Source organism: Xiphias gladius, chromosome 10 (genome assembly GCF_016859285.1).
Source record: "Xiphias gladius isolate SHS-SW01 ecotype Sanya breed wild chromosome 10, ASM1685928v1, whole genome shotgun sequence".
Taxonomy (NCBI): domain Eukaryota; kingdom Metazoa; phylum Chordata; class Actinopteri; order Istiophoriformes; family Xiphiidae; genus Xiphias; species Xiphias gladius.
Window position 1 is genome coordinate 8,867,811 of NC_053409.1, and position 14,460 is coordinate 8,882,270.

The window sequence follows — 14,460 nt, forward strand, 5'->3', positions numbered from 1 at the left end:
TTAGCCAATTTCATGATTAGTCAATGGACAAAATTTTGATAAGTGCTTCATCGTACAAGTCATTTTTTGAGCAAAAATACCAAAAACTTAACTGGTTCCTGCTTCTCATATATGAATATTTGCTGGTTTTCTTAGTACACAGAATATCTTTGGGTTTGGACGATTAGTCAGACAATACAAGACATTTAAATGTGTTAACTCAGGCTGAGAAATTGTGATGGACTTTTTCGTCTAGTCAATTGAGAGAGAATAAAAGTTGATTCATTGAAATGAAAATTGACTGATCTGATAGTGCTCAAATAAATATTTGATTCGTTTTCCCCACTGCAGCGTGAGTGCTTTAATTTTCTTTAGTAGCACATGATTTTTGTGCAGATTTGAAATAAACAAGCTCATTCTCAGCACGTTAAGCTGTTGCTTCCTTCTTCATGTCAACTGTTCTGCCTTTGTTGAGCAAATCCATTGTGTACTTTTAAAAAGGTGCTTTATATAATTTTTTGCTATCACTACATAGCCAATGTTAACAGCTGTTAATGCTAATTACCAAGAATTTTAGCTATTGTTGTGTCAACAAGACAAGGGGTTACAATACGCCCTGTGGGCAGCGCTACTTCTTCATCCTCTCATGTTGGACTGAAGGCAGACTGGACGCTACAGTGACTCACTGTCACAAAGTCATATTATGAGACAGGATGGGCCGGGGCTAGCTTTTTAGCATGCTAACTTCAGTAAAAGAAAAGAAGTGGTAGAAATAGAAGCAAAAACAAGAGTAAACATTGGCACTGCTTTCCACCATTGGAGAGAATTCAGCATCAAGAAACATTGATGCTGAACTCGCAACGCTCCTCTAGACTGGTAATTAAACAGTTGTTAATGCTGATGTTGGTTATGCAGTAAAAACTTACGTTAGCACGTTTAAGCTTAAAAGGTAAATCATTGACAATTATTATGACTGATAATCAAATTATGAAATTAATGGCATAAAATTATCATTGTAAGTATTTAATTTAGAAACCGTCAAAAAACATAAATGTACAATGTAATATTCACTTCAACATTCACTGTCTTGTAACAGACAACTACACAAGGCCAGTAGTCAGTCCAGTTAAATGAGGTATTCTCCAAAGCTTTCTAAATGCATTTATACTTAATTTATACTTTATATTTATACTTATAAACACTATGACTTGGTTTAGGAACCCATATCTTTTGGGGAAAGAAACCTTTTGAAGAACGCAGCAGAGGTTAACCCATAACATTCTTTTCCTCTCCAGCCAAGCCAAGCCAACTGTGGTTATGGAGAACGGTTTTTAATGGTCTAAAAGCAGCTCTAACCAAACCCATACTTAAGTAATGGGTGAGCCTTAACAATGAACAACCACTCTGAGGTCATGGTCTTTGTGCTCTTAAGTGTGGTAACAATCAGGCTGTGCCCCTCTGCTGTTACATTAGGGGCTGGATAAGTACCCCCCTTACTGTAATATAATCACTGGTGATCACTACCCTCCTATTCATGACCTAAATCAAGTTACTGAGTGGTCAAAGTGGACTATAAATGTCCATGATGAGGTGTAGCCACTTAAGATATTCGCCATCAGTTACACAAATATGATGAGGATAATGCAAGCTTAAACTCAGCTGCCATGACATTTCTAACCTTTGGTGCTTGCTCATGTTTGTAAAGGCAACAATGAACCTTCAGTCCAGAAATTTTCAGTTTTTACAAAAGGAAACATTGCTGACAGATGTGCTCTGCTGAATTTCAACAATCTGTCAGATGTGCTTTGAAAATGCTCTGAGTGATTCAAGGCTTAGGAGAGATGTCATTCACATAATACACACAAGTGCAGCAGCAGGCTTGTGCTGGTCCAGTGGAGATATCAGAAGCAAGCCCCTCTACTGCAGATGCCCATACTAATGCTTGCAGAAGGCAAGTCTCAAGGGATGACCAGCCCCTTCACCCTGACCACAGAATCCTAGGAATACCCATCCCAAGAGATCGTGAGGAGGCTACTGTAAGGCTAGTCTACAGAGATGATGGGAAAGCTTTAGTCTAGCCTGCGTAAAATAGATGAATAGATGAATATTCTGCGAAAATTTAAAAAAAAACTCCGTAACCTTACTGTGGCAGTTTTAATGAGCAATTAAACAAAAGCTTTCTTCAAAAACTGACACAGTGGCAGTTCATATGAGCAACTCATGAACTGGAGCTATTTTTAGATTGGTGCATTTACCCAGAGTGCTGCTTTGTATGGAATAATAATCCATTTTCATATTGGTTACATTTGCATTCACACAACCAACCCCCCACCCAGCCCCAGCCCCCTCCCTGGCAGCTTTCTGTAGCTGCAGTGCTGATTAGACCAAACTTCAAAGGCTTCGTGGCTACGCTAGAGCTCTGACTGGTCAGTGAGTGCTGCTCGCCTGGGTGACCCTGCCAGTAAATAAGCCAGAGAGCAGGCGAAGAAACCATTGCTGAGTAGAAGGGGGTATGATTCGGGGGGGGGGGGGGGCAGGTAGAGGGCAACAGCTGCTGCCAACATCAGTGAGCGTGGGAAGTGTGAGGGTTTGATTAGCCGATTCTCTTCAAAGAAGACACACACACACACACACACACACACACACACACACACACACACACACACACACACACACACACACACACACACACACACACACACACACACACACACACACACACACACACACACAAACAAACCATGCTTCAAAAGAGATGCTCATGCCAGACAGGGGAAATGTGTTATGGCAGAAGAATCTAGAAATAAAACACATATCTACATAAAGAATTAGTTGCATTAAGGTGCTGAAACAGAATAGTGAGAATCCCATTTGCTCTATTGTTGGGGCTTTTGCATGAAAAATACCAACAAAAAAGACTTGAACCTAAAAGAAAACAGACCCTAAAACAAAATTCACATTAAAACTCCTCAGATTACCTTGGACATACAGTATATTAAGATTTATGAACATGTACAATATTCACACAGCAAGGTGGAGGACTTAAAAATGATGACTCCATGAGAGACAACAGGCATTTCACAATTATTGTTCTTGTCTGGACTTGTGTTCTCATGGACTGGGAAATCTCATGAGTCGCATCCTAAATTCTGTTACAATTCAGTCCACATCTAGCCAAATAGTGTTCTTGCCTCAGCTGATTTATTGAGGATCCTTCAAGAGCTGACTTGTATGAACTTGGGGTAGTTAAGTATCCCAACATGCATTTCGCATCAACTAGAATAATGGTAGAGAATCTGAGCCAAACTCATAACTGTAATTTTTGTCCTATAGCTGTTGTTCTGTCACCAAATAAAGTTTGGAATTTATTTTCAGGTGAGAAATTACTTATTTAGAAAACAATTTAGTATTTTACTGGTGGTAACAATGTATCTGTGGTGGTTTGAACATAACATAAGAATTTTTGTAAAACAAAACAATAGCTCTCTGAGTCAAAATCTAATACTTGTCATTGCCAAATTAGTTTGTCTGAAGGTCAACTTAAGTTTCATATTTTTTACTGGACATTTAATGATGCACTCTACCGCTCTAAATGTAAGAAATTATCTCCTTGTCCAAGGAATGAAGCCTGAAACTTTCAGCAAGTGTCCAAAAGTTATCTTTCTTCTTGTATTCCTTGTGAAATAAACTGTTCTGGTTACCTTTTGACTAGCTACTAACTGTGCTTTACTAACTGCAAATAATTATACATTTCATGTGTAATTTGTGATGTGATAACAGTTCATGTGGCAGTATGCCATACTCCTAACTTTTGACAAAAACCCCCATGGCAGCCACTCACTGAAGCGTAAATCAGCCTGAAATCACACAGCCAGTGTGAAGTCCACTCTGCCAGTCAGATGGAAAGTTGCTTCCATCCCCTCTGTCTCCTCCTGCTACAGACAAGTCTTAACACTACACCAGTAAGACTCGGCCAGGAGGAGAAGATCAGAGGAACAAAGAACATGCATGCAGCTACTTCCTTGCGCTGAACTGTAGTGTAAGCCTACAGAACTTTAAAAACTCTATATCACACCGTCAACTGAGCAGACTGTAAAAAGCAAATGTAGATTTAATAATACAGGAACATCAGAATCTATCTGATGGCATTTTACTCAGCATGAGTTTGTGAGAATATGTTTAACACACATTCCAAGTTGCTAAAATCTGCAGTACTGTCACTGTATTTGAATTTTATAACCATTTCGTTTCCATCCAAGGAAAGTAGTCTACATGTCAATACTTTCTTTTTTTAAAAACTTCTCAAAAACTATACAAAAAAATATTCAAGACTGGCCCCATCATACCAACGTTTCCCTCACCTCTATTTTGCCTGACTTTTCTCTAAAATGGAAGGGGATACCGGTATTAACAGTTACAGCAGTTTATACGGTGTACTACCAACAGTGTCCAGTATTTGCACAATCCAGGGAAGTTATTGGAGCTGTGGGGTTCCATGAACCTGTAGGCAGGAATCCAGACAGACAGTCTTTTTGTTTTCAGAGAGCTCTGAGTGTCAGGCCAAGCTGCAGTCATCTGACCCCTCTGATGCTTACACAAGACTGTTGTAGAGGAAAGCGTACTGGAGAGGTGTCTGCCTCTACTTTAAAGATCCGATCGTTTGAGTCTATGCAGGAGCTGGTAATTTACATGGTGTTTTAATGAAGCTAAAAGCACAGAGGCAGTTAGGCCCTTTTGATGCAACAAGAGATCTAGAGAGGCAAGACAGCACAGTGGTCTCGGGAATTATAATCAAAGGGATTTGAGGGCTGAGCCTGTGCAGAAGGAGAGCATTAGAAGGGTGGTGGATTTGGTGACAGTGGGTGTTTTGGTCAAAGCCATCATAGAGGAATTGAACCAGGCGATTTGGACAAGGGAGGGTCAGAGAGGATCGCTATCCTTGTCAGCAGCCAGTGACAGTGACAGTAATGAGGAGAGAAGATCTGCTCTACCTGGCCTTGCCTCTGCCTTAAGAATGGAGGACAACTGACAACAGACAGAGGGGTAGGCACAGGGAGAAAAGACAGACAGAGGCAGCGAGAAATTCATAAATGAAGTTTCATGCTGATAAAAGAGAACTGGAGTCAAACACCCTGAAAAATATGCAAATCATGGCAGCGAGTCAAAATTGTCACCAGAAATTCCCACTCATACACCCTTCTCACAACAAATATAATGGACAGTTAGGGAGGTGCAACAGTTTAATCACCGTGGAAACAGCAGGAGCACTCTGCTATGCTGTTAGTGCAGGTTAAATATTGTAGTTAACACTCTGGGGCTGGCAGAGAGGGCGATAGGCATGCAGCGATACAGGGATAAAAACACAAATCACCACAGTGCCATCCTGACAACTTAGTCGTTTTATCACTGTGATCTAGAGCTTGCCTCCAGCCAACATTAATAGTGTTTCTCTGCCTAAAAATTGATGAAAATGCTTCTATAAATACAAGATATGATTTTCCAATGGTTGATGACAGACAAAGATGAATTGAAAATGCCCACTGTTGCTTGCGGTCGGTGACACATTTCTCAACCAAAAACAAATTCAAGGGTGACAAAGTTAAGCAGGTGACCTAACTTTGGTGTGACTGAGTCAGCCAACTACGACTTCACACCATGATTAACTATCACATCAAATTGTAGGAGTTAATGTTCTAGCAGTATCCAGGAAAATCTTTCAACATCATTCCAAAAGTGATATCAGAATATGTCAGTCAAGCTGTGAATACATGAGTAAGCCATTGCAGTTAGATATTCAACCGAGTCTGGCACGAATTATTATGTTGGGATTCTCGGGGAGGGGTGGGGGAATAGCAGCAAAGTATCCCAGTGTGGTTTAATATACAAACACAAATAAAGACTGTCAGGTCAACAGTCAAAGCCCTGAAACCACTCCACAGCTCCAGCAGGCTCCACAAGTGGAGCCTGCTGCATCAACATTTTCCCTTTTGTTGAGATTTGAAAGGAGCTTCTGAGCACAGAGAGCTCTCCGCGTGGTGTCGCATTGGCTTCAGTGAATGAATGAGAGAAGGGAGTCCCAGCGCATTCATCTGAGCTCTCTGGATCCCAAACTGTGAATGACTCATAGTTTTTGGTCTGGCTGGAGTCGCTGGACATACTCCTGCCCACCTGAATGAAATGAATCAAATCTCCAACGGGACTTCTGTTTGTTCTAAAACACATTTGTGACCACACAGTGAAACAAGCACCAGTGAATGCCAAATAACCGGGACTTTTTGCTATGGTTGGAGATGTGGGAAAGCTGTGTTGTATGGCTGCTTTTCATGTGGTCCTCTCTGAGGATCAGTGTTTAAATACGGACAGAGGTTACATTATCTGCCCTACAGCCAGGGACGCTTTGTTTGTCCATTTGCAAGTCATAGTCAATTCTCAGCCTAAACAAATTGGAATTGGAGGGAAACACCTGATGTTAAGACAAGAATGTCAGGTTTGGGTGCAAACAGCAGACGAACAATTTCTTAAAGGATAAGGATTGGGTAATTCTTTGTTTCTTGTTGTTAACAAATCCGATAAAAAGAACAAAACCAACAATATGTATATGTTTATGAATAAATAAAAGTCACAACATTTGCAAAGCAAAATTTGCTCATGTATCTTCAGCTATTTAAGGCCTCAGCTGACCTACGCCTGTGGTGAATTGACCTCCTCTTATCTCACAACGACAAGGCATGTGCCAAAAAAAAAAAAAATAAATAAATAAATAATAATAATAATAATAATAATAATAATAATAATAATAATAATAATAATAATAATAATAATAACTTATTCCAGCACTATTAGATTCCAATCAGGACACTTTGGGCTAATTTAGAAACTGCTGAGTCAGATGAAGGGAAGATACCTGGAGGGATACAGAGATACACAGCACAAAGCTCATTAAGAGAGAGCCTAGGACAACCTTTAACTATGCCACAAAAAAGTGAAGTCCTACACTGCTATTGCAGACTACTGACTGTGGTCTCATGTAACCATGTTATGTACTGTATGTGTCTGTAAGCGTATACACTCTTTTCAGGCTGTGCAGTGCAGGTCAGAGACGAGCACCATTATTGCTAATTCCTAACAACAGACACAGCCATTATGGGAAAAGGCTGAGATAGAGAATTGTTAAGAAGAAAGACTGAGTGTTAGTCAAAGGGAAAATGTGTGTCAGTACACATGGGGCGATTGTTACTGTCTGTCCCTGTCTGGCGCAAAGACTGATCCAGTGTTATTGTTCCCCCTCTTGATTTCAGCTTCTGCGGAAAGGACACAGGAAATGTTTTAAATATTATCGGTAACCCTGGTCAAAGTCTCTCTGTGTGACATACACAAATAACAGCATTACGCAAGAATGACCACAGGGACATAAACTACAGGACAATTCGCTAAAGTAGCAATCGATACAAAGTAAGTAAGGTGAACAGTCAGTGGGGATCGTTTATGCCCAGCAGCCTGTGTCCTTGGCCACCAGCATGCTCCTCTAGTTTCGATTTCTACAGCACGCTTATGATATTCTAAAATATCTGTGTTGGAGCATTTCCAAAGATAAAGAGGAATTGACACATGAATGTGCAGCTATCAGTATTTAATTTGATGAGCATCCAAAACCATTTCAGTTGGGTGAAGGAGAGGGATTTGCAGAGGAGAAGAGTCTTATAGTCATGGTTTAAGTGCTAACATTGAGACGCCTTTCAGTATTGGCTAAATCCACTCAAAGAACGAAATTGAGGAGAGGGAGAGAGAGGGGGAAAAAAAATGAGTGGTCATGCCAGTCAGGGATTACAGCTGATGACCAGCTGAGCCCAGAATGTACTCTCAACAAGAACCAGGGTTATGAAACTGATCCTTAAAGCACCCTGTGCACAGCAACGCTAGACAGGAGGAGCTGGATTCTACTGCAACTCAAACGATACTGACAAATAAGAATATCATTTTTTATAAAATGATAAAATGGCTGGGAGCATCTTCAAGTCTATGAATATGAGCATACTTGCACAAAATACTGAAATGTCAATTAGGGGTTGGTGTTATACATAGTAGGGCTGCAAAATTTAGTTGATAAATTATTCAGTTGATGGTTGAAAAAAAATAATACAAATCACCAAAAAAAAATTTCTGATAATCCTCTATATCAATCCAATACAAGAAAAACAGCATAAAATGAAGAATAAAATAAAGCATTTGTTTGCTTTGACTGTTTGAATCTTTGTTTTAGTCCTATATTGCCCCAAGGGCCGATGAATATTCCTCTTGTACAACCATTCAGTGTTTGACACACAAGACCACAGATTTGTGCAACATGTGCCTTAGATATTGGAGGTGTGTATGTCAGCTCTTCTACAAGCCTCTTCTCTGTATCTTTAGGCTAATATGTGTATGCGCCCCCCCCCAACAGACATGTTTCACATTGTACTTCTAAACACACAGGTGGTGAGAAGAAAGACAGGCCAGTGAAAGGTAAAAGAATCTTCCATTAATAAAAATAAGCCCCCGGCATTCCCAGGGACTTAATTTACAAGATGAATTTATGGGAAAGGGCGTGTCATGTTAGGTTTCATAAGATTGCACTGACACTCGCAGAAGACAAGGATTTTCTCCGAGCTAGGGTTGCTACATCAACTTCCTGAGTTTCATTCCTGTGTACTTGTCAAACACCCAAAAGACATCCCAAAACCCTCACAACCGGTCAGAGAAAAGAGGGCTATTCCTACTATAAGTCCCCAGTACTATGTTGCTCAGGCTTAGGGCGCTGTGGACCAGCTGTAGTGTTCTTGTCATGTTTGTAGCAGCATCTCGTAACATTAATTCACTTGCTCAGAACAGATTAAAAAGGGAAGGAGTTGTAATTGCTTGGGACACAGAACGACAAACAGCGTAACTGCTTCCAGGCTGAGATAGCTGTCTACATATACTTAATTGGAATTTGTAGGCTTTCTTCTTGCTGTTCACATCTCAGCTGGCATATTTAGTGACCGCAATCTCCTACTGACAATGACGCTAAAGAACTGTGAACTACCACACTGACCATATGCCTAGACATATGGCGGAAGGAGATTACATCAATTATTTCTTACCAGGAAGGTGAACTGGTTAGTCACTGTACCTCCTGTCCAGACTTCTCTACTGGTTTTCAAAGAGAGGCATAGTCTTTCAAAGTAGTCTCTACTACAAAAGTGGGGCAAATTAAAAAAGCTCTGTCTATTTCTTCTAAAAGAAAAAGAAACAAACCAACCTTAGTGGGGACTTGGTTTTCTAATTTAGTTTCTGCCATAAATTTTTTTCTTTAAATTATAAGATTGCTTTTGGAGCAAATTTTGCAGTTTACACAGAAAGGAAAACAGTAAAAATGCTTGTGAATAAATGTACATTTTTCTAATCACAGATAACCAAATGCAATATTACAGAGTGAATAACAGATTCAAATAAATAGGCCTTTGCTTCACAAATTCATCAAACTGCAATTTAGAGCTCAGTTTAGCCTGTGCTATTTACTGGTTTCCAAACAACAATGATGATATTTAAAGTGTATATTTCCTGCTGTGTAAGCTGAAACAAAAGAACGACAAACATCTATTTCCCCAAAGGATTAAAAATTGTCCTCGTGGAGAAACGATGACAAAGCGCACACACTCACATGTGACTCCATACACTGATTCCACATAGAGAAGTAACCCACAGATACCGAAGATCTAATAGGGCTCTCTGACTCTAACGGGACTATAAATTAGAGAGCACTTTACAATTCCATAAAGGAATTCTGCAGGAAGCAATCTCCATTACAGCCTAGTAGCCTGCTTTGGATGACTTTGTGCAGGCGACACAACACTGACTGGCCAGAGCAGGACCGAAGGTTAAGTGCCAACCACACAGTGTGTGTTGCAGATTGAAGGGTACTTGTAAAATTAAGACCTATGCATGTCATTTAGCATTATGACAAGCTACAGATGTCAACGTCTGTCACTGCAGTGATCCTACCTGAATGGTGTACGAAATGAAAAACAGTCAACAGCTACACCAACTACAATCTCCAGTGGCTGTAAGCACAACGTTGGCTCACACAGCTATAGTAGGTGTTAAATATGATGCAATCCAAGTGGTTTGAGATCATACACACTCACCATTAGCCATCAGTATGGCTCAACTAACATCCTGATATGTAGCTGTTTCAACATTGGCAAGCCCACAGAAGACAGCTCCTTGACCAGGAACGTGGGAGGGAACTGTTTCTGTTCAATGCAGACAGGGATTTTCTACCTCCCACACTTTCCAGATTGGTAAAGAAAAAAAAAAGAAAAAACAGAAGAAAAAAAAACAGGGCCTTTGTGACCTAAAAAGATGGTTGATGTTACATACCACCCCCACCCCCTCTGTAAAATGGCAACTATTTGGATGTAATGAGAGGGCAGTGCAGAGAAACATTCTGTCAGCTCAGCAGACTGCCAAAAAGCAACTGAGCTGTTTAAAACCATGCAGGAAATGACAGAGCTGACACAGCCTTGCCCGTGCACAGGAACAAGACTGCAAAAGCAAGGTAAACAGGGCAAAGCAGGCACTAACGTCAGCCTAATCTAAAAGTTGACATGCAGCGATCATTACGGAGATACGGACAGTTTAATGAAAACAATACTGGAACCTGTTACAATCCATCACTGACAGTGGGAGAAAAGGAATGTGGGGTTTAGATAGATGCCAAAGAAGTGAACAGACTGCTTTGACAAGACCAAGCTCAACACCCAGGAGGGAAATACAATCTCACTGGAGACATGTGCCAAAACTTCGCCTCAAATTATGGAGCTGTCTAGATCTAGAAATATTTCTTACAAATAACAACCCAAGTCAGAGGACACGCTATCAAATGAGGACCAGCAATCTTCAGTATGTGGTCTAAATTACAGTAACTGTATGCATCAAATGCAAAAAACCGGGTCCACCATGGAGACGAAGCTTACTGACACCACAAGATGAAACACGTTGAAGCTTAGTCTTGACACAGCAGTTCAATGGCACCTACTGAAAGAGAGTTGAGTCCTATAATTATATCCCAAAAAAAATGAAGAAAAAAAAAAAGACAGATAGAGGAACAGTTACTTAATCACAGACAAAACAGTCGCCACCAAATGAGAAAGTAATGTTGGTGAAGAAAACGATATGATAGATACAGATTAACATTATTGACGAGACCAGCTTGTCTCTGCTCGCTGTGGCTGTGGCACAGAGAGGAGAAGATGTGACTTTCGCCACAGACTGACCGTGGACTTGCGGCAAAGTTCGACATCAGCGACTGACTTGGTCGCTGGACCCCTGCGGCCACTGCCCGGTCAGATGTAAGGGGGGGGGCATGCTTCTTGTGCATCACTCTACCCCTGAAAGGAGTGGACCGAAACAAAGCATCGATTGCACTGTCTGGCACGCCTGACATCTTGCTCCCAACTGCTCTATTGTCTATGAAATTAAAAAAAAAAAAAAAGAAAAAACAGAAGAAAAAAAAACAGGGCCTTTGTGACCTAAAAAGATGGTTGATGTTACATACCACCCCCACCCCCTCTGTAAAATGGCAACTATTTGGATGTAATGAGAGGGCAGTGCAGAGAAACATTCTGTCAGCTCAGCAGACTGCCAAAAAGCAACTGAGCTGTTTAAAACCATGCAGGAAATGACAGAGCTGACACAGCCTTGCCCGTGCACAGGAACAAGACTGCAAAAGCAAGGTAAACAGGGCAAAGCAGGCACTAACGTCAGCCTAATCTAAAAGTTGACATGCAGCGATCATTACGGAGATACGGACAGTTTAATGAAAACAATACTGGAACCTGTTACAATCCATCACTGACAGTGGGAGAAAAGGAATGTGGGGTTTAGATAGATGCCAAAGAAGTGAACAGACTGCTTTGACAAGACCAAGCTCAACACCCAGGAGGGAAATACAATCTCACTGGAGACATGTGCCAAAACTTCGCCTAGAATTATGGAGCTGTCTAGATCTAGAAATATTTCTTACAAATAACAACCCAAGTCAGAGGACACGCTATCAAATGAGGACCAGCAATCTTCAGTATGTGGTCTAAATTACAGTAACTGTATGCATCAAATGCAAAAAACCGGGTCCACCATGGAGACGAAGCTTACTGACACCACAAGATGAAACACGTTGAAGCTTAGTCTTGACACAGCAGTTCAATGGCACCTACTGAAAGAGAGTTGAGTCCTATAATTATATCCCAAAAAAAATGAAGAAAAAAAAAAAGACAGATAGAGGAACAGTTACTTAATCACAGACAAAACAGTCGCCACCAAATGAGAAAGTAATGTTGGTGAAGAAAACGATATGATAGATACAGATTAACATTATTGACGAGACCAGCTTGTCTCTGCTCGCTGTGGCTGTGGCACAGAGAGGAGAAGATGTGACTTTCGCCACAGACTGACCGTGGACTTGCGGCAAAGTTCGACATCAGCGACTGACTTGGTCGCTGGACCCCTGCGGCCACTGCCCGGTCAGATGTAAGGGGGGGGGCATGCTTCTTGTGCATCACTCTACCCCTGAAAGGAGTGGACCGAAACAAAGCATCGATTGCACTGTCTGGCACGCCTGACATCTTGCTCCCAACTGCTCTATTGTCTATGAAATTAAAAAAAGAAAAAAGAAAAAGGGGAGAGGCATGTGAGCAGGGGATATTCCCCCTTTGTCTAAGCAAACATTAAAAAAAAAAGGGTCTAGGCAGCTCAGCCTGCAGGCGAAAGCCACGCTCGCATAGCCAGTGTGATCGTGCTCAGCCGCCTGGGTGACGATTGTCCACACCGGAGAGATGAAGCCGAGCATCGTGCGGAAACCCCACGTCAAACCCGAGGTGGTGATTATCAAACCCCGGATTCGAGCTAGGCACCGGGCTAGACTGGAGATCCCTGTGAGGTATAAAGACTCCGCCAGCACTCCTTCACACAGCCTCTCATATTTGTTTCACATAGTGTATCGCCTAGCAACAGTGCGTTGCTAGGATTGTAGAGCCTTGCCGGGAAGACGACCACTCGATCCCTCCATGCCTTCCCACTCCTGCGTCTCCCCTACTTCTCCCTGGAGTCGCTCACCTGGTCCACATCGCTGTATATCAGCAGTACCCCCCCCCGTTGTACATTTCAAAACCTTGTCAGTCACTCGGCTTGAGTGACGTGGCAGACAACCAGAGGATTTCACGGGACTCTCAAACTTTTGTCGTGACACGCGTCCGCTTTGGGTCTCGGTGACCAAACACGAACGACTCGTTCGACTTGTAAGATACGCGAAGAGCCACTATGGGACCTGACGTCTCTGCCCTGCGCACAAACGCCTCAACAGGAGTCGGTTTACGAGCTGCGGGGCGCCTTTGCCAGTTTGAGCGTCAAGTTCAAAAGCAACAAAACATTGCCGACTGTAAATACCCGCTCTTATCATAAGCGTTTTGCTTATCGTAAGCTTGTTGTTTTTTTGAGTTCTTCGGTCTAACAAAACACTCTCCCCTCTGGCAGCAGGTTTGTCCCCATCGGCTGTAGCTGGCGTCCACAGACGCGTTGTAAAGTAACGCTAAGTAAACGCCGGTTGTAACGATAGCTACTTGCCGAGGCTAGCTTAGATTAGCGAAAAATTAGCACCAGCTAACGCCTTCGTGTGGGTGCACTGAACGACTGGGTACTTACTTTTGTGTCTTCCCGCACCCCACGACTGTTTGGCGATACTGGGGCTCCGTATAATTGCCCTTCCAGCGGATTTCAAAGCGTCCATAGCGTAATCCAAAAGTGGGGCAAAGAGCCCGACGAGCGCCCGTCCGTCTCTGTCGAAACACTTGGCTCGGCTTAAAACAGCCCTCTCTCGTCCAAACTTTGTTTCTGCGGTTTTTTTCTCCCCTCCTCACGGTTAGCTCTCAGGCGATGGTAGATTACCATGTTCGTCCCCCTGGGCGGTGTTATATATGTAAATGAAGCGGATAATACGCGTGACGCCCGTCTGTGGAGTCACGCGAGTGAGGTCCTCGCAGCAGCGGCGCCGGCGTCCCGGGCGGGCGGTGCTGCTGCTCCTGCTCCTGCTGCTGCTGCTGCTGTTGCTGCTGCTGCGGTTCCTGTTACCGGTACAGACGGCACAGTCTCACTCCCACCCAGTGTCTCTTTGTGACACATAGTTTGGTAGTCATATCACGGGCAGAGGTCACACCTCTCATGTTTAATTCAGCCACATGGCTCCTTCTTTTCGGAGCTCCTCAAATCGCCGTCTGCTCAGTGGAAATGTCAGTCATGTCATGACCAAACAGGGTGGGGTGTGGAACTACTTTAATTCAGTTCACTCACCTTTCCAGGTTGATATAAGCAGCCGAGTTTACAATAAGCGTCATTGTAAGAAGTAACTTCTGAGCAGTATATTCTAAGGGATTTTTGTTTCTAATTAATATTTTCCTCATGGTAACGGGC

General features: G+C 42.3%; 1 protein-coding gene across 1 annotated transcript in view; it reads right to left on the reverse strand.

Moving 5' to 3' along the window:
• The window catches only part of ldlrap1b (low density lipoprotein receptor adaptor protein 1b), a 33,070-nt gene extending 19,117 nt beyond the window's left edge, over positions 1 to 13,953 (reverse strand). Inside the window, exon 1 of the mRNA XM_040137273.1 lies at positions 13,696 to 13,953. Within this exon, the coding sequence (XP_039993207.1) occupies positions 13,696 to 13,780 (85 nt within the window). The 5' untranslated portion in view covers positions 13,781 to 13,953. The remainder of the gene's footprint in view (positions 1 to 13,695) is intronic.
• Positions 13,954 to 14,460: the final 507 nt, after the last annotated feature.